Source organism: Ambystoma mexicanum, chromosome 3p, assembly GCF_040938575.1.
Source record: "Ambystoma mexicanum isolate Mex_15411 chromosome 3p, UKY_AmexF1_1, whole genome shotgun sequence".
NCBI classification, from domain to species: domain Eukaryota; kingdom Metazoa; phylum Chordata; class Amphibia; order Caudata; family Ambystomatidae; genus Ambystoma; species Ambystoma mexicanum.
The window spans coordinates 52,617,817-52,639,276 of NC_090925.1; the positions used below are offsets into that span (position 1 = coordinate 52,617,817).

At 47.7% G+C, this 21,460-nt stretch overlaps 1 protein-coding gene across 1 annotated transcript in view; it reads left to right on the forward strand.

The window, feature by feature from the left end:
• The first annotated feature begins 2,986 nt into the window (after positions 1-2,986).
• LOC138579725 (olfactory receptor 5V1-like) overlaps positions 2,987-21,460 on the forward strand; it is a 47,634-nt gene continuing 29,160 nt past the window's right edge. The window contains exon 1 of the mRNA XM_069649964.1: positions 2,987-3,125. Coding sequence (XP_069506065.1) covers positions 2,987-3,125 — 139 coding nt within the window. The remainder of the gene's footprint in view (positions 3,126-21,460) is intronic.

Below are 21,460 nucleotides of genomic sequence, written 5' to 3' on the forward strand. Positions count from 1 at the left end.
GTGGGTGGGTTGGCGTTAGGGATGGTGAAGAAAATGGCATGGTGGTCAGCCCATGGGCAAGGAAGGTTTGAGAGGATAGTGGATTGGCAATTGAGGTCTGCTAGCCAGTCTGGGATCCAGCCTTTGGAGTGTGTAGGGACCATTACCCGTTGTGCGTAACCTAAAGCATTAAGGGAGTTGGCTAGGGCTGCAACATCCGATTCTTCTGCATCATTGAAACCTAGATTGAGGTCGCCAAGGAGAATGACTTTCGGGGATGGCTTGATGTTGTGCAGAGCATGTGAAGGAGTTCCTCCTTGAAGTATAGAGGCGTGCCAGGGGGGTGATAGATGATATGTAACATGATGGTAGATGTCTGAGTGAGGGCTAATTTGATTGAGAACGTGTTGCAGTTTGGAATGGGGTAGAGCTGATCTGCCTAATTGGGAGGGTAACCCTCGCGAATATCGCTACACCTCCACCCCTAGCATTGACTCTATCGCTGCCGAAAGACGCAGAATCCCGGTGGGGGTCTCTAAAGACAGGGTAGTGCCAGAGGCAGCATGCAGTAAAGTTTCTGTGACAGCCAGGAGGTCTAAGTTAATTGAGGTGATGAGTTCTTGGATGTCCAGTGGGTGGGCTTGTATGGGCCTGGCATTGACTAAAGCACTCTTTAGTGGTGGTGGGGTGGTCTGGCTGGCGTTCCCCGTGAATGGTGGGGTTGTTCTGAGGGGCAGCCGGGGGCTGGGGTGAGAAAGTGGCAAATTACTTGTGTGGGTTAGTGGTAGGCACGATGTGGGTAGTGTCACTGCAGAGCTTCTTTGTGGTTGTTGCAGGAAGATTGGGCGGGCTGTTGGTAACTTGGTGAGTCGGCAGCTAGCGAGTGACGGGTTTAGTATTACTGTTGGGTAGTGAGGCCTGAAGCTTGGATGGGCCCTGTAAACGTGATGGGTCCCATCCGTGCAATTTAGGCATTGGAGGAAGGTGCGCTCCCATTTGTGCTTTCATCGTTAAGTGACGGTACTGCATTTTAACGGTCAGATGTCACAGCCTTTGGGGCACAGAGGGAGAAATGTGGAGAAACCAGACCATGGTGTTCACTTTGATTATCTATTAGAGTTAAATTCACGCGTACACTACATGCACAAACATTGTACTCAATCATCTTACTGCACTCTACATTTTAAAACATGTGTATGGTGGAGTGGGGGCATGGAGTGCTATTATCATTTCTGCCACCCCATCGGCTCGGCAAAACAAACACACCAGCGTTTTTACGCCTGCAGGACATTTTTATGCTGGTGTAAATGCTGTGGATTGCTGTAGTATCCGTCATATTTTTACACCAGGAAAAAGCAGGCAGATCCCATGGATTCCATTATGAGTGCTGCCTGCCATTCGGGCATTTGCACTGCGAAGTGGAAAAGAAAGGAATATAGGGGAAATGCTCCTGCTTTTTACACCTTTCTTTTGCACTTCGTAAACGTCTCTTCTGTCCAATTTATTTATGACTTTCAGGAAGATGAGCGCCGATGTGCTTGCTTTCAGGGACACCACCCATTATTCTTTCAGGCATAGCACCTATAGTTCTTTCAGGCATAGAACCCATTGGGACTTGCAACCCAACCGCGTAACATTCACAACATCACGCCTGACAACATGCTTCCTTTGCTCTCACGGGTCACTACACACACTGAAAACACAGCCGATCCCTCCTCCTTGGTAACTATCTATACACACACTATGGAGACAGCCATAGACTCGGTGGCACCTCTGGGCAATTGCAAAGCTAAACCTAAAGCACATCTCAATCACTGGTTCACCTCAGAACTCAAAGACTTACGTAATAAAAAAACAAATGCAGAAAGCAACTGGAGAAAAAAACCTCTAATAAGCGACAATTTACTTCACTAGCATCAGAATATAGAAAAGCCACCCATCAAGCAGAAAGCAACACATATAATATGCGAATAGAGAATGCCAATTCTAGCTCTAAAGCGCTTTTCTCGGTTTTGAGAGAATTAGAATCACCCACACAGGCCCCAGACGTCTGCATCAAGGATCAAGTCTGGTGTGAGAATATACAAAAGGCCCTTATGGACAAAATGTCATCACTCCAACTCAAGATCAATAAAGAAAAACTGAAACTCAACACCTCTAATCAACTTACAATTGAACACAACCCACCCAAACTATTTCCGAAGTTTGAGTTCTCTCCCATTATTCTAGACGAGACTACTAAAATCATAAAAGGCGTTAAACCATGGCTATGCCAAGGCGATATCTGTCCTGCAACATTAATCAAAGTATGCACGGATAACCTGGCATCATTGATCAATTCACTTATAAACAACTCATTTGCTTCTAATAAAGTACCTGACAAACTTAAGGAAGCATGGGTATTGCCTTTACTGAAAAAAACGTCCTTAGACACTAACGTACCAACTAACTATGGACCCATCACAACAGTGCCGTTCCTGTTAACAATTCTTGATAGGGTTGCTTATGTACAAAATCAAAAATACCTAGAAATGCACCATCTGCTGGGCCTTCGCCAATCAGGTTTCCGTACAGGTCATGGGACAGAAATGGCCTTGTTAGACCTAAAATCGCAAATGTACATATAAGAGACAGAGGTGACCTAGCCACCCTCCTCCTCCTGGATCTCTCTCGGCATTTGATGTAGTAAATCACAATATCTTATGCCGCCACTTAGCAAGCAATGCCCACTTCTACAACAATGCCATACTGTGGATCAAATCGTTCCTCTCAAACTGCTCAATGAGTGTCTTCTCATCCACAGCGGTAGCTAGCCCTGCCTCAGGGATCATGCGTATCCCCTACTATGTATAACACATTCACAAAACCTCTCTTTGAGAAATTAGACAATTTGGGTGTCACATACACAAACTATACTGACGACACCCAAATACTAATTCATATCACCTGGGATTACAATACCGACAACAAAGCCTTAAATGCAATCTATCACACCATCCATGCCTGGATGGCTCAAAACGAGCTCTGTCTTAATGATGATAAGACTGAGATCTTGATCCTGTTCAGCCCAGCAAAACCTAAGAGCCTCCCACCTTACTACCAATCCTTTGACATAGATGGAAACCACATCATGACCGCCAAAGAAGGTAAGATATTAGGAGTCTATCTTGACTCCTCACTTACCCTCTATCGGCAAGTCAATGCCATCACCTTGGCATCATCTTATACTGCTAAACTTATCACTGCCTGCAGACCATATCTTACAGAAGAGAACTGCATCCCCTTGGCAAGAGCACTAATCCTTTCCAGGATGGACTACTGTAATGCTATCTTCGCAGGATTCTAATCCAAAAACTTTAAGAAACTCCAAATTGTACAGGACAGCGCTATAGAGCGGCAATTAATATCCCTAAGTCAGAACACATTACCACTTTCAGAAGAAACATTCATTGGCTACCAGTTAGAGACCACATTAAATTCAAAGTACTTACGCTCACGCACAAATGCCTATCTAACATGGCTCCCCATTACCTGTCTAGTTGGTTCGCCAAAACCCAACCAGCCAGACCTGCCCGTTCAGCTCACCTAGAGCGATTGTCCACACCAAGGTATAAAATACAAAGATCAGGTGGCTCTAGTTTCCCCGTCATGGCAGCTAAGTACTGGAACGCCATGCCTACGGAAATAAGGCTGGCTCCCTCATTACTGTGCTTTCACAAAAAAACTAAAAACCTGGCTCTTTACACAGGATACCAAGTCACATCCTCCTTACCCATAAGAGCCCTTGACTCACCTACCGGACAGATCTTTTGCTATTCTGTACTCATCTCCGTCAACCTGCTATCAGTCGTTACCCATCGTTGTACAAAGACATACCTTGCGACTGTTTATTATCACTGTATTGTAAAACGAACTAAATGACCTGTATAACTAAGGATGATCTATAATCACATTCTTAAGTCAAGCACCCAGATGCCTGAGGGTTAGGTGCGTGATATAAATGCAATACATAAATAATTAAATAAATTGTTCTTTCATGAATAGCACCCATTGTTCTTTCAGGCATAGCACCCATTGTTCTTTCAGGCATAGCATCCATTGTTCTTTCAGGCATTGCATCCATTGTTCTTTCAGGCATATCATCCATTGTTCCTTCAGGCAATGCACCCATTGTTCTTTCAGGTATAGCAACCATTGTTGTGTCAGGCATAGCATCCATTGTTCTTTCAAACATGCATCCATTGTTCTTTCAGGCATAGCATCCATTGTTGTTTAAGGCATACCACACATTGTTCTTTCAAGCATAGCATGCATTTTTCTTTCATACATAGCACCCATTGTTGTTTCAGGCATAGCACTAATTGTTCTTTCAGGCATAGCACCCATTGATGTTTCAGGCATAGCACCCATTGTTGTTTTAGGCATAGCACCCATTGTTCTTTCAGGAATAGCACCCATTGTTCTTTCAGGTATTGCACCCATTGTTCTTTCAGGCATAGCACCCATTGCTCTTTCAAGCATAGCACCCATTGTTGTTTCAGGTATGGCACCCATTGTTCCTTCAGGCATAGCACCAATTGTTGTTTCAGGCATAGCACCCATTGTTGTTTCAGGCACAGTACCCATTGTTCTTTTAGGCATAGCACCCATTGTTGTTTCAGGCATAGCACCCATTGTTCTTTCAGGCATAACTGCCGTTATTGTTTCAGGCACAAATCCTTTGTTATTTAATAAGTACCTCGAACATACGTACATGTAGGCGATTGATTGTTTACATAGTTCAGTCGCTGGTTGCGTTTTGGACCTATGATCTTTAGAGGATAATAAAGACTCCAACTAAGAAGGTGGAGCAGAGCATTACAGCACCCTGCCAGTGGCACCCCCCTCTTGGTTGCCATTAGTAATGTCCAAATGTATAAACATTTGCTGGAATGGTGGGACGTGCTGCTTTTTGCACCATTTGTGTTTCTAACAAAAGTGAAATACTAGTGGAACACCTGTCAGACTTGGGAAAGAAGCCTGGATGTGGTGAAGCGGGGAATCCGTGAGTTGAGCATGGGGATATGTTGATATAGAAAGCAATGCAGACCACAGTTGTTTCCTCCTTCTGGCCCAACCCACTGCTCCCATCCCCTGCAGCGGGGAGATGATATCCCATACGGCTGTTCCTATCACGCAAGAGAAGCACCTGATGTATGATCTTATAGCGCTATATTCAACCTGTGACATGATCACTATGTTATGCCAAATTTACTCAATAATGGATTTGTTATCTGCCAAATGTCAGGCCATTATATGTCGCTGGGCATTTGCCCGTTATATAATGTGACATTTTTCCAGAAGACACTAGTAGTTTCGGTTCTTCGTTCAATCTTGGTAAGTCTGCTATTATTATGTAAGTCTCCAAAGTGGCACATATTTGTGTGTTTGTATTTGTGGCAGTGAATAAGAGGGCTTCCCCTTTTATTAAGGTCAGTATTGCACTGTGGACAGAACCTGTCTTTCGCCAGTTCTCAGCCCTGCCTGTCTGTGATGGCTCAGCCTGGAGCTGGTCCTTATTGAACTGTTAATGAATCATTTGCGAGCCTGTGTCCATATTCAGTTGTGTATAGAATTGCATATTGTTCTGAGTGCTTGCTCTTTGTGGGTTTACCAAGGAACTGTATAGTTTTCCTTCAGCTTCTTTTTTTGTCAATAACGCAAGAGCCCCCCTTACCCCCTGATGAGAATTAGCAGAGCCATATAAACTGTCCCCCGGGAAGGTGCCCCCTTGGAGAGTCTATAGTCAGTTTTAGCGTATCTGCACATTAGTCTGGTCCCACCCATATGAGCAGTCAAGCATTGACATGCTAGGCAATATTCTGGGCAAGAGTACCACTAACAACCCTTATGCCTTCTTGGGTGGCATCAGTGAGGTGTGGCTGTGGTGCTGTGTCTCTCTAGGCATAAGGATGTTATCCAATGTTTTTAGCACACACTTTACATCACCAAATTTCTTCTGCCGCTCTTTCTTATGGAATCTTTGCAGCAAAGAGACAGGCAGGGATGTTTGTGTGAGGCAATATGATACAGGTAGAGGGCGGGTGACAGGCAAAAGGCAGTGGGCAGGTGGGCTGCGTATTCACCCGCATTTTACAGCAAAATTAAATCTGTGAAATAATTGTGGATAAAAATGCTGCAGTTGAAAATGATCGGTAATCTAGAACCCACCGGTTACCCTTAACACGATTGCTCACTCTACTGAGTGGGCATTTTCCCCCAAGAACAGGTTATTCGGCCATGTTGTTTTCTCAGAAGCGGCACACACATTTTTGGCAAATATTCAACCAATTGGAGTTTGACCCTAAGTTAGTTTGGGTAATATGTGGACTGCTGGCTCCCTGTCCTAGAGAGACCTACCACCAAGGCAGGGATATGTGTCTGAGCTGTGGTGACACACTTCTTCTGAGAATTGCTTAGCAGAGCAGACCAGACTGTGATGAAAATGGATATATCTCATCTCGTAATAGCTCAGTGAGCTAAACCTGATTTTCTATCCGCCTGAGGAGCACCTCCACCGAGAACAAGATCTTTGGCTGTGTTCATTCACAGTAGAGATGCTCTGACATGTTCCGCTGTCACCGGATGCAGCAATACATTTTCCGGGTTTGTGCCAGTCCTCTTTTGTTGGGAATTTCCTTCTCAGATTGCTTTAACGGGATGGCACCGACTATCACTTTCTTGGTCTTCGGTCGAAAATGTTAACAACTCACTTTTTGTTCACCGGGCAATAGAGGCACCTCCCCAATTCTGCACTCTGTGCATTGCTGGGTGTGTTTTCGTAGCGATTACCCACAGACTTATAGACTTGGAAACATAGGGTTTCTGTTGCAAACTTGCCACCTTTCATCAGGTCTTCTTGGTTCTGTTGTGGACCCCAAGTTAAGGGCAAAGCAGAAAGTGGGCAGAGAGCGGGTGCAAGAGGGGTTTATGAAGGAATATGGCTTTGATGTTCAAAGGTTTGAGAAAAGGTTTTCCATTGATCCATCCCAACTGGTATCTCCTCTAGGTTATCCATGGCAGAAAACAATGGTAGCTTAATTAACTGTGGGGTGTCCGGAAGTGGCATTAGATCTGTTTACAATGTGTAGTAGTTCCACCTCAAGTGTTGATTGGTCGTGGCTCTCATCTTCTTTAGCTAACACCAAAGTAGCTATGTCAATGTCATATCTTTATCCCCTCTGCCTGTAAATTAATATCATGGAACAGTAGAGGGATTTCTAGTTTCTAAATCCATGGCCCAGTTCTCATAATGTTGATAATTTGTGCGTCAGGAAGTTTGGCTTCTACAAACTCTGGTCCTTAATGGCAATTACTAATTCTTAAATAAGGCAAGTAAAGAAAGTAGGGGCCGGCCTTCTGGGGCACTATTGATAGGAATTCAAAAATCATTCTTTCCCGGAATTTGAGGACATTTGCAGTTTGCCAGTAAAATGGCAGTAATACTGGTCCAGAGGGTTTACTGTTACTGGTGGGATGACTGGCAGAAACACCACTGTATTACCAGTCACCGGGAGCGCGCATACTCCCCTGCCGAAAACAGTAATACCGCCGGTCAGGTATTACGGGCATCTATGGACATCGGCTGGTATTACAGGCGATTTTCACCAGTAATACCGTTTCAGCCACCAAATGTGCCAGTATTACCGGTGCCAGAAATACCATCACCACCAGACTTTGAAGCCTGGTGGTGGCCATCTTGAAAAACTCAATCCACCCCAAATCACACATTTCCAGCTAGCATCCAGACCCCAAAGTCGTGGCAACAGCATGCACAGCAGAAGAAGGCCTGTCTGCAGAATTCTGCCTCCGCAAGCCCAGGTTCACTGAGGCAGAGCTAACTGCATTTGCAGATGCAGTGGTGGAGCATGCGGGTGCACTATTTGGCAGCAGGCACAGGAAAACCAGTGGCCAGCAAACATCTGCCATATGGGTAGAAATCATGGCATGGGTGACGGCAGTGGGAACTGTACCACGTACTGTCAGGGATTGCAGGAAGCGCTGGGATGATTTGAAGGTGAGGGTCTGCAGCCTCATCTCCAAACACAGGAGGGAGAGCGCTGGCACAGGAGGAGGCGCGGTGGAACCCCTCCACAGCAATCCCTGGGAGGAGACGGCCAGCTCCATCGTCCACATGGAGGGTTTTAAGGGGACAGGGAGTGCGGAGGCTGGAGCAGGCACCCAAGGCGGTGGCAGTGAGTTCAACTGACAACCTGCATGTGTGCATGTACTTACCAAATGCATGCGTGCCCCAGAATAGATGTGAAGAATGGACATGGGAAAAAGTTTAACACTTGGCAGTCACAGCAACTGGCCAGTGAGCACACACATGTGTCAAGGGATGCGGGTGAACATACCAATGCACATGCACTGTAGCTGAAACTTGCATGCCGACACATAGACACATGAGAAGCACCCATGTGTGCCAAGATAGTCCATGTTAGAAAGTGATGCTCCACCACACCCACAACAACATCCCACTTTGGCAGGGAAACAGGCAATGTGCGCAAGATGAACTGTGTACACCCTGAGCCGACACTACCACCACCTGTAACGCTCACCTGGTTCCCACGGAGGCGCTGGTCTGGTCTGGATTGCTGTGGCCTCTTCTAGCGTGATGCGCAGGACCCGGAACACCGATTGGACAGGAACTCCAAATCGTGCTTGCCTGGCCCATAGGAATATCCTTCTGCAGATGAGAAAGGGGATTAACAGTCTGCAGAATAGTGTGCTAGCTCCCCCCTTTCCTCCTTCGTTCCTCTCTAACTTCCTCCAAACCCCGGTTTAAGCTCACCTTATGGTTTGGAAGGATGAACTCTCCATCCTGCTTCTGGTGCAGGGGCGCGCGTTCGTCCAGTTACTTTACTGGTTTTCAGAATGGCGCTGGCAAAATCCACTTGACTTTCCTGAGCGATGCGCCGTAAGTATGAAAGTTCAAAGTTCAAGTGAGGCCCCCTTTATGTTGTCTTTCTAACCTGTGATCAGTCCTTTATTTCAGGTGCAGAATGAAGGCGATGCGTCGAGGGGTTAAACTGCCGAGGTGAGTAGTGATGAGGGCGATCCCTCTAAATGTCCTTATCATTCCCCAGAAATGTCTCTTGTCCTTTCCCCATAGGGGCCGGGGTACGGTACCTGCCAACGGGGCGGCGCCGACCCGAAATGTGGAAGAAAAGCCGGTAAGTATTATGGCTGTTAATCAGGCTTTCCTTCTGTGTTCCTTCTGCTCACCTTTTGTTTCTTCCTCTCTCCCCTAGGTGCAGAGATGTGACGTCCGATGCTGACAGCCGCGATGGAGCCGGGAGATGTCTCGAGGACAGGTGAGTGAAGCGTGGCGCTGCAGCGAGCAACGGGATGCTTTTAAATGGAAGTCTTTCTTCAGGGATGCTGGCGAGAAGATTCCGAATGCAGGTAAGAAGTTTGAAATAGTCCTTGGTTTTCACCTTTCTCTTCTCTTCCTTGCTTGCAGGTCTTCCAGGTTCGAGGCGGGCGTGGCTGGAGTCCAGGAGCAGGAGCAGACACGGCGAGCGTTAAGCTGCAGGAAGCAGAACAACGCGAAGCATGAGCTGCTGTCTGGGTGTGGCTTAAATAGCCTCCAAAGAAGTCCCAGGTATGTATCCTTCCCCAAGTAGGTATGTATCCTTCCCCGGCCACGCCCGAGTGAAAAAATAGTCCCTATGAAAAAATAGTCCCTTTCAGGTCTCAGGGAGGCCTGAAGCGTGCAGCATGGTCTGCATCAGGTAAGTGCACAAAACACCTCCCTTTATGAGCCTGGCGCCTATGGCACCAGGACTGATGTCCAACATGAGCCTGGCACCAAAGGCGCCAGGACTGAGTCCAAAGAGCCCCTATAAGGGGCCGCTGGGCTTTTACCCGAGGGCATGATGCCTGCTTCCGGGGGTGCTGGGCCTAGCCTGGTCCTCCGGGGGTAGGCATCATGACAGCACTCCCCCCAAGGCCCCTCCCAAGGTCGTTCCTTCTGGAGGTTTCGGTTTGTTTGGGAAATTCCGATGGAACCTTTTTACCAGCCGAGGTGCATGTATGTGATCACTGGGTTCCCAAGACCTTTCCTGAGGCCCGTACCCTTTCCAATCAATTAGATAGAAACGTTTTGATTTTGAGATCTTAGAATCCAAAATGTTCTTCACCTCGAATTCAGGCTCCCCATCTATCTGAATCAGTTCTGGTGGCTTTGTTAATCTGGTTCCTGGGTGCACTGGTTTCAAAAGTGACACATGAAAAACGGGGTGAATCCGCATGTTAGCTGGTAGATCGAGCTTGACTGCCACTGGGTTGATTATAGCTTTGATCGAGTAAGGGCCTAAATACCTTGGATTAAAAGTTCGAGGCCCCTTGAGTGATAGGTGTTTGGTAGCCAACCATACTTGATCCCCTATGTGGTATGGAGGCGCCTCTCTTCGATGCAGATCCGCATTATTTTTGTATTTCCCTTTCGCATGTTGCAAATGTGCAGTTGCATCCTTGAAGGCTTGAGTAATCGTAGAATGCAAATGGTCCACTGCGGGCATTTCAAGGCTCAGAGGTGAGTCCAAGTCTGAAGTATGAGGGTGATGTCCATATAGGGTATAAAAGGGGCTCTGACCAGTTCCAGAGTGTATCGAGCTATTGTATGCATATTCAGCCACCCATAAAATGTCCTTCCAATTCCCCTCCGATTGGTGCAACATACATCGTAGATATTGTTCAAGGGTCTGGTTTGTTCTCTCCGTCTGACCATCGGTCTGTGGGTGGTGGCTGGTCGAGAGTCTTACATCGATTTGTGCCAGTTGACAACACTTTTTCCAAAAATGAGAAATAAACTGGCTTACCCGATCAGAGACTATTATGAACGGGAATCCATGCAAACGGATGATATTTTCGAGGAATTCCTTGGCAAGAACAAAGGCTGAAGGTAATTCTTTCAACGGAATAAAGTGGGCCATTTTGGAAAATAAATCCACCACGACCAGAATAGTATTGTAACCATTACAAGAGGGCAGGTCCGTGATAAAATCTAGTGACAGGGTGTGCCAAGGTGCTTGTGGAATGTCTAAGGGCTGAAGAAGACCGGCGGGTCTTGTCTTTTGACCTTTGTTTTGGGCACAAACTCCACAGGACATCACGAAAGATTTAATATCCTTTCGCCAGGAAGGCCACCAGAATTGTCGTTTAACCTTTTCCTCTGTTTCGACAATGCCAGGATGTCCTTCCATCAGGGTATCATGATGACGGGAAATAACCAGTTTTTGCAATTCCTTTTCTGTCAAAAATAAGCGTCCTTGGAAGTAAGGTAAGCCATCCTTGACTGAAAGGTTAGACCCCCTTTTGATCCAATCCTGCAAGGCTGAAGAGTCCAGGAATTGTTTCACTCGTGCTTGAATGTCTTCAAGGGTTTGTAAAGTGGTTATCCCCAAAATTCTTTGTTCGGGAATTATCGGCACAGGTTCTGAGTTTGTGTCTATTTCTTCCATTCCAATTCGGGATAGAGCGTCCGCCTTACCATTCTTATAGCCGGGGCGGTAGGTGATTACAAAATCGAACTCAGCAAAGAACAAAGCCCATCGGAGCTGTCGAGACGATTGAGCCTTAGCAGTTTTTAAATATTGTAAATTTCGGTGATCAGTGATCACGGTGATGGTATTCCGGGCGCCGAGGAGATAATGCCGCCAAGCCTTAAAGGCGGACTTAATGGCTAATAGTTCCTTATCGGTGATCGCATAATTTATCTCTGGCGGCGAGAACTTTCTGGACCAAAATGCTACGGGGTGAAGTTGGTTGGTTTCAGGGTCTCTCTGAGACAGGACAGTTCCCATGGCTAAGCTGGATGCGTCGGTTTCGACTATATATGGGAGATCGGGACGCGGGTGCTTCAAAATAGGTGTGGACGTGAACTTAGCTTTCAACTCCTGAAAGGCCTGTTCGGCTTCCTCGGTCCATTCAAAACGTTTATTTTTTCACAAGAGTGCAGTGATGGGTTGCACCACACGTGAAAACTCTGGGATAAACCTGCGATAAAAGTTGGCAAAACCAAGCATGCTTTGGACACCTTTCATCGAACTAGGTGATGGCCATTTGAGGATGGAATCCACTTTCCATGAATCCATTCGGACCCCTTTAGGTGTCAGGATGAATCCGAGAAACTCAACCTCGGTGGTATGAAAACACATTTTTCCAGCTTGGCAAACAGTTTGTGCTGGCGCAGTTTCTCTAGGACAGCCCTGACATGCTTTCTGTGATCAGATTCCGAAGAGGAGTACACAAGAATGTCATCGATATACACGACAACACGGACATCGATGAGTTCCTGAAGGACATCGTTCATGAAGAATTGGAAGGCTGCAGGCGCGTTGCACAACCCGAAAGGCATAACCTGGTATTCGAATAGTCCATATTTTGTACAGAAGGCTGTTTTCCATTTGTCGCCTTCTTTTACTCGTACCAGATGATAAGCCCCCCGGAGATCTAACTTGGTGTATACACAAGCATCCTGCACCTGGTCAAGGATTTCAGGGATCAGAGGCAGAGGGTAACGATTTTTAACAGTTATTTGGTTCAATGCGCGGTAATCGATACAAGTTCTAAGGTCGCCTTCTTTTTTAGGCACGAAGAACAAAGCTGAGGATGCCGGGGACTTTGACGGGCGAATGAAACCATTGGCGAGGTATTGATCTAAATATTGTCTCAAATGCAGATTCTCTGGTTCAGTAAGGGCGTAAATCCTGCTACAAGGGGGTTGTGAACCGGGCACCAGATCGATTTGGCAATCGTACGTTCTGTGGGGAGGTAACGTGTTGGCCTGTTCCTTTAGGAAGACGTCCTGAAAGTCTTGGTACTCTGGAGGTAGTTGCACGGGGACAGAGGTTACTGATGCTAGATTAATCTTTGGATTTTCTGGGTAGCATGTTTGTGCACAATCCGGGAAGGTTATTCTCTTCGCTCGCCAATCAATTCGAGGATTATGTGTCTCTAACCAAGGGATTCCGAGAATAACCTGAAACTGTGGAGCCTTGATTTCATCAAACACAACTGCCTCCCGATGGCCATCCGGACCCACAAGTGTCACCTCAGCTGTGGAATGTGTTACCGGTCCAGAGGCAATTTCGGTTCCATCTACTGTGGTGATGACATCTTTGTTGGTTTTAGGATGCAGAGGGAGGTTTATCCTAGAGACCAATTCTCGATCCACATAGTTTCCTATAGCCCCGCTATCGATGTATGCCTTTATAGCATGCAGCCGTTTAGGCTGTTCCGGATCTACGAGGACAATTGGCACAATGAAATGCGAGGTCTGAGAGTTAGTTTTCAAGCTCGGCAAGCGGACCCCTACGCTTGCCGGGCGTGGTCATTTCCCGATACAGAGTTTCCATGGATTTTATCAGCGGCTCCTACCACCTTCTTGGGCGGCTTAACCGGGCAATCTCGTAGAAAGTGTCCAGAGGACCCACAATAAAGGCATAATGGCATCTGTTGTCTTCTTTCCCGTTCTTTTTGAGTTAGGGGTCCTTTAACCCCTCCGATTTGCATAAGCTCCGAGCCATCAGCCCCCTTGGGGTTAGCGTGGGTCTTGGCCAACACCCGGGTTTCAAACTTGGACCAATCTGCTTTTCTGTTTTGCAGCCTGTGATCCAATTGGACCACTAAGTCTATATATTCAGTGCATTCTTGGGGCGGATTTACAACTTGTGCCAGGACATCTTTAAGTTCTCCATGTAGACCTCGATAGAATAACGTGATTCTTTTATCCTCTGGCCAACCAGTTTCCACAATTAGTCTATTGAAGGTTGCAATATAGGATAGAAGGTCTTGATTGCCCTGTCGCAGAGATAGAAGTTCGTCATCCAGAGCCTGTCCCTGGGAGTGTCGAGCAAATAACCTTTCCATGCTTGTTTGAAATCCTTGAAAATCACGAAGAATCGGGTCATCTTGAGTTACCAGTGGGACTGACCAATCGGCGGCACAGCTGCTGAGATATGACAACACAAAGGCTACCTTGGTCTAATCATTAAGGAAGGCCCCAGGTCTGCATAGGAAGTGCAAACGACACTGATTCATGAATACGGCAAATCGTTTGGGGTCCCCAGCAAAGCGTTCAGGTGTGGCCGGCGGCATGTTTCCAGGTAGATTAATCTGCACCGGGTTATTGGCGACCACAGGAGTGGGGTTCCCCCCGGAACCGGGTAAAGGAGTTTGTCCAGCTTGACCTTGCAAAAGCTGTCTAGCCAGGTCATCAGCTCTATCCTTTATTACAATCATTTCCCTCCTGAGGGCACTAGTCTCTTGACGAGCGGTGTGTACTTCGGCCCGTAATTCCCCCAGTGATTGGGCCAACTGGTCAGTTTCGGAAGTTTCTATAGCGCCTGGGTGGGAATTTGTAGGAAGGCTTTGCGTTCTGTAACGCTCACCTGGTTCCCACGGGGGCGCTGGTCTAGTCTGGATTACTGTGGCCTCTTCTAGCGTGATGCGCAGGACCCGGAACACTGATTGGACAGGACCTCCAAATCGTGCTTGCCTGGCCCGTAGGAATATCCTTCTGCAGATGAGAAAGGGGATTAACAGTCTGCAGAATAGTGTGCTAGCTCCCCCCTTCCCCCTTTGTTCCTCTCTAACTTCCTCCAAACCCCGGTTTAAGCTCACCTTATGGTCTGGAAGATGAACTCTCCATCCTGCTTCTGGTGCAGGGGCGCGCGTTCGTCCAGTTACTTCACTGGTTTTCAGAATGGCGCTGGCAAAATCCACTTGACTTTCCTGAGCGATGCGCCGTAAGTATGAAAGTTCAAAGTTCAAGTGAGGCCCCCTTTATGTTGTCTTTGTAACCTGTGATCTGTCCTTTATTTCAGGTGCAGAATGAAGGCGATGCGTCGAGGGGTTAAACTGCCGAGGTGAGTAGTGATGAGGGCGATCCCTCTAAATGTCCTTATCATTCCCCAGAAATGTCTCTTGTCCTTTCCCCATAGGGGCCGGGGTACGGCACCTGCCAACGGGGCGGCGCCGACCCGAAATGTGGAAGAAAAGCCGGTAAGTATTATGGCTGTTAATCAGGCTTTCCTTCTGTGTTCCTTCTGCTCACTTTTTGTTTCTTCCTCTCTCCCCTGGGTGCAGAGATGTGACGTCCGATGCTGACAGCCGCGATGGAGCTGGGAGATGTCTCGAGGACAGGTGAGTGAAGCGTGGCGCTGCAGCGAGCAACGGGATGCTTTTAAATGGAAGTCTTTCTTCAGGGATGCTGGCGAGAAGATTCCGGATGCAGGTAAGAAGTTTGAAATAGTCCTTGGTTTTCACCTTTCTCTTCTCTTCCTTCCTTGCAGGTCTTCCAGGTTTGAGACGGGCGTGGCTGGAGTCCAGGAGCAGGAGCAGACACGGTGAGCGTTAAGCTGCAGGAAGCTGAACAACGCGAAGCATGAGCTGCTGTCTGGGCCTGGCTTAAATAGCCTCCAAAGAAGTCCCAGGTATGTATCCTTCCCCAACTAGGTATGTATCCTTCCCCGGCCACGCCTGAGTGAAAAAATAGTCCCTATGAAAAAATAGTCCCTTTCAGGTCTCAGGGAGGCCTGAAGCGTGCAGCATGGTCTGCATCAGGTAAGTGCACAAAACACCTCCCTTTATGAGCCTGGCGCCTATGGCACCAGGACTGATGTCCAACATGAGCCTGGCACCAAAGGCGCCAGGACTGAGTCCAAAGAGCCCCTATAAGGGGCCGCTGGGCTTTTACCCGAGGGCATGATGCCTGCTTCCGGGGGTGCTGGGCCTAGCCTGGTCCTCCGGGGGTAGGCATCATGACAGCACTCCCCCCAAGGCCCCTCCCAAGGTCGTTCCTTCTGGAGGTTTCGGTTTGTTTGGGAAATTCCGATGGAACCTTTTTACCAGCCGAGGTGCATGTACGTGATCACTGGGTTCCCAAGACCTTTCCTGAGGCCCGTACCCTTTCCAATCAATTAGATAGAAAAGTTTTGATTTTGAGATCTTAGAATCCAAAATGTTCTTCACCTCGAATTCAGGCTCCCCATCTATCTGAATCGGTTCTGGTGGCTTTGTTAATCTGGTTCCTGGGTGCACTGGTTTCAAAAGTGACACATGAAAAACGGGGTGAATCCGCATGTTTGCTGGTAGATCGAGCTTGACTGCCACTGGGTTGATTATAGCTTTGATCGAGTAAGGGCCTAAATACCTTGGATTAAAAGTTCGAGGCCCCTTGAGTGATAGGTGTTTGGTAGCCAACCATACTTGATCCCCTATGTGGTATGGAGGCGCCTCTCTTCGATGCAGATCCGCATTCTTTTTGTATTTCCCTTTCGCATGTTGCAAATGTGCAGTTGCATCCTTGAAGGCTTGAGTAATCGTAGAATGCAAATGGTCCACTGCGGGCATTTCAAGGCTCAGAGGTGAGTCCAAGTCTGAAGTACGAGGGTGATGTCCATATAGGGTATAAAAGGGGCTCTGACCAGTTCCAGAGTGTATCGAGTTATTGTATGCATATTCAGCCACCCATAAAATGTCCTTCCAATTACCCTCCGATTGGTGCAACATACAACGTAGATATTGTTCAAGGGTCTGGTTCGTTCTCTCCGTCTGACCATCGGTCTGTGGGTGGTGGCTGGTTGAGAGTCTTACGTCGATTTGTGCCAGTTGACAACACTTTTTCCAAAAATGAGAAATAAACTGGCTTCCCCGATCGGAGACTATTATGGACGGGAATCCATGTAAATGGATGATATTTTCGAGGAATTCCTTGGCAAGAACAAAGGCTGAAGGTAATCCTTTCAACGGAATAAAGTGGTCCATTTTGGAAAATAAATCCACCACGACCAGAATAGTATTGTAACCATTACAAGAGGGCAGGTCCGTGATAAAATCTAGTGACAGGGTGTGCCAAGGTGCTGGTGGAATGTCTAAGGGCTGAAGAAGACCGGCGGGTCTTGTCTTTTGACCTTTGTTTTGGGCACAAACTCCACAGGACATCACGAAAGATTTAATATCCTTTCGCCAGGAAGGCCACCAGAATTGTTGTTTAACCTTTTCCTCTGTTTTGGCAACGCCAGGATGTCCTTCCATCAGGGTATCATGATGACAGGAAATAACCAGTTCTTGCAATTCCTTTTCTGGCAAAAATAAGCGTCCTTGGAAGTAAGGTAAGCCATCCTTGACTGAAAAGTTAGACCCCCTTTTGATCCAATCCTGCAAGGCTTAAGAGTCCAGGAATTGTTTCACTCGTGCTTGAATGTCTTCAAGGGTTTGTAAAGTGGTTATCCCCAAAATTCTTTGTTCGGGAATTATCGGCACAGGTTCTGAGTTTGTGTCTATTTCTTCCATTCCAATTCGGGATAGAGCGTCCGCCTTACCATTCTTATAGCCGGGGCGGTAGGTGATTACAAAATCAAACTCAGCAAAGAACAAAGCCCATCGGAGCTGTCGAGACGATTGAGCCTTAGCAGTTTTTAAATATTGTAAATTTCGGTGATCAGTGATCACGGTGATGGTATGCCGGGCGCCGAGGAGATAATGCCGCCAAGCCTTAAAGGCGGACTTAATGGCTAATAGTTCCTTATCGGTGATCGCATAATTTATCTCCAGCGGCGAGAACATTCTGGACCAAAATGCTACGGGGTGAAGTTGGTTGGTTTCAGGGTCTCTCTGAGACAGGACAGCTCCCATGGCTAAGCTGGACGCGTCGGTTTCGACTATATATGGGAGATCGGGACGCGGGTGCTTCAAAATAGGTGTGGACGTGAACTTAGCTTTCAACTCCTGAAAGGCCTGTTCGGCTTCCTCGGTCCATTCAAAACGTTTATTTTTTCGCAAGAGTGCAGTGATGGATTGCACCACACGTGAAAACTTTGGGATAAACCTGCGATAAAAGTTGGCAAAACCAAGCATGCTTTGGACACCTTTCACCAAACTAGGTGATGGCCATTTGAGGATGGCATCCACTTTCCGTGAATCCATTCGGACCCCTTTAGGTGTCAGGATGAATCTGAGAAACTCAACCTCGGTCGTATGGAAACACATTTTTCCAGCTTGGCAAACAGTTTCTGCTGGCGCAGTTTCTCTAGGACAGCCCTGACATGCTTTCTGTGATCAGATTCCGAAGAGGAGTACACAAGAATGTCATCGATATACACGACAACACAGACATCGATGAGTTCCCGAAGGACATCGTTCATGAAGAATTGGAAGGCTGCAGGCGCGTTGCACAACCCGAAAGGCATAACCTGGTATTTGAATAGTCCATATTTTGTACGGAAGGCCGTTTTCCATTTGTCGCCTTCTTTTACTCGTACCAGATGATAAGCCCCCCGGAGATCTAACTTGGTGTATACACAAGCATCCTTCACCTGGTCAAGGAGTTCAGGGATCAGAGGCAGAGGGTAACGATTTTTAACAGTTATTTGGTTCAATGCGCGGTAATCGATACAAGTTCTAAGGTCGCCTTCTTTTTTAGGCACGAAGAACAAAGCTGAGGATGCCGGGGACTTTGACGGGCGAATGAAACCATTGGCAAGGTATTGATCTAAATATTGTCTCAAATGCAGATTCTCTGGTTCAGTAAGGGCGTAAATCCTGCTACAAGGCGGTTGTGCACCGGGCACCAGATCGATTTGGCAATCGTACGATATGTGGGGAGGTAACGTGTTGGCCTGTTCCTTTTGGAAGACGTCCTGAAAGTCTTGGTACTCTGGAGGTAGTTGCACGGGGACAGAGGTTACTGATGCTAGATTAATGTTTGGATTTTCTGGGTAGCAGGTTTGTGCACAATCCGGGAAGGTTATTCTCTTCGCTCGCCAATCAATTCGAGGATTATGTGTCTCTAACCAAGGGATTCCGAGAATAAGCTGAAACTGTGGAGCCTTGATTACATCAAACACAACTGCCTCCCGATGGCCATCCGGACCTACAAGTGTCACCTCAGCTGTGGAATGTGTTACCGGTCCAGAGGCAATTTCGGTTCCATCTACTGTGGTGATGACATCTTTGTTGGTTTTAGGATGCAGAGGGAGGTTTATCCTAGAGACCAATTCTCGATCCACATAGTTTCCTATAGCCCCGCTATCGATGTATGCCTTTATAGCATGCTACCGTTTAGGCTGTTCCGGATCTATGAGGACCATTGGCACAATGAAATGCGAGGTCTGAGAGTTAGTTTTCAAGCTCGGCAAGCGGACCCCTACGCCGACCCGAAATGTGGAAGAAAAGCCGGTAAGTATTATGGCTGTTAATCAGGCTTTCCTTCTGTGTTCCTTCTGCTCACCTTTTGTTTCTTCCTCTCTCCCCTAGGTGCAGAGATGTGGCGTCCGATGCTGACAGCCGCGATGGAGCCGGGAGATGTCTCGAGGCCAGGTGAGTGAAGCGTGGCGCTGCAGCGAGCAACAGGATGCTTTTAAATGGAAGTCTTTCTTCAGGGATGCTGGCGAGAAGATTCCGAATGCAGGTAAGAAGTTTGAAATAGACCTTGGTTTTCACCTTTCTCTTCTCTTCCTTCCTTGCAGATCTTCCAGGTTCGAGGCGGGCGTGGCTGGAGTCCAGGAGCAGGAGCAGACACGGTGAGTGTTAAGCTGCAGGAAGCAGAACAACGCGAAGCATGAGCTGCTGTCTGGGCGTGGCTTAAATAGCCTCAAAAGAAGTCCCAGGTATGTATCCTTCCCCAACTATGTATGTATCCTTCCCTGGCCACGTCCGAGTGAAAAAATAGTCCCTATGAAAAAATAGTCCCTTTCAGGTCTCCGGGAGGCCTGAAGAGTGCAGCATGGTCTGCATCAGGTAAGTGCACAAAACACCTCCCTTTATGAGCCTGGCGTCAACATGAGCCTGGCGCCAAAGGCGCCAGGACTGAGTCCAAAGAACCCCTATAAGGGGCCGCTGGGCTTTTACCCGAGGGCATGATGCCTGCTTCCGGGGGTGCTGGGCCTGGCCTGGTGCTCCGGGGGTAGGCATCATGACACCACCTGCAAGTAGGAGCACTCATTGAGCAATACCACCCAAGCCATCGACTTGAAATGTGCATCTCGGGGACACACACTATCTCACATATGAGTAATGCAAGCCCTGTCTGCTAGATGACTAATAGCATGTCATTTTATTCCCATCAGGTACACAGTGCACATATGCAGTGAAGAGGCTGGACCCTCAACTGCAGACACGCCATCTGCATGCACCCCTGCACATGCCAAACCACTCACCAACAGGAGCATATAGCAGAGCTTCAGCACTACCATCTCCACCACCACTACCTACTACTGCCGTGGACACACCAGCTAGACCTGAGGTGGACACAAGCCCCATGGTAGTACTTAGTGGCCCCTCTACAAGCCATGCAGGTAACACAGCTCTCACTGCAGCTTCCAGTGTCATGCCACAGCCACCACATGCAGTGGCACACACTGATGAAGTCCCGGCAGTGGGTCACAGACCTCAAGGGTCCAGCACACCCTCATACTGTTTGTGTCGAGTGCAGCCACTGGCACATCGCGGCAGGACCTATGTCTCTACCACAGATGAGTATGAGGGGGAAGATGAGTATGACCACGACATGGCCGATACCACACCATGCTTCAGCCCAGAACCACCACAAAACCCACCTAGGCCACCAGCGCTGCCTCTGACCAAAATGCCTGTTATACGTTCGAGGCTGGATGGCATTGAGTGGAGGTAGGCAGCCATACATACACTTGCGAGACTGCAGCTGCATGAAAGAATGTATTATTCGGCTATGCCACCGCAGCCATGGTCACACTTTGCTGTGCCACTCAACCAGGCCATCCAGCTAAACCTGCAGTACATCTGGGTTTAGGAGTCTGAGCCGTCCACCTCTGTGGCCCCCACAGAGGCCTTCCTACCCAGCACCCAATGCATCACTCACTGCACCACCTCACTGTGAAGGAGCAAAAGTCCCCCAAACCCAAGAATGTCAGGAAATGACAGTTGGACACTGCTGGGTGTTTTGAGAGTGGGCTATTGTGGAAGGTGGTTTGAGGGTGTTGTGGTGAAGGTTGTTACATGTTGCAAGATAAAATTATATTCACTTGAAGAAATGACGGACATTCTTTATTGTGTGCAAGTGTTTAATTTGCGCAAGAATATAGACATATACAAAGGTGAAAGGAGAGTGCAATTTATTGGATTTATCAGAAGAAGTTCTCAAGAAGATCCTGGCGAGCCAGTCACCCGAGCCTGGACTCCACACGCTCAGTGTGTGCATGCAAGGCAACCGTAGCCACCGCGTCCTCCTCCTCAGGGGGTGGCATGTCCACATCTGGGGGCAGGAGTACGTTGCGCCACATGCAGATGTTATGCAGCATTATCCATACCAGCACAATCTGCACATCTTCTCAGGCCTGTAGATGAGTGCACCCCTGTCCGGTATAAACATTGGAAGCAGGCCTTCCACAGAACAAAGGTGCCCTCAATTGACACCCTGGTTTGGACATGGGCCCATTGTATGTCCCTCCTGTGG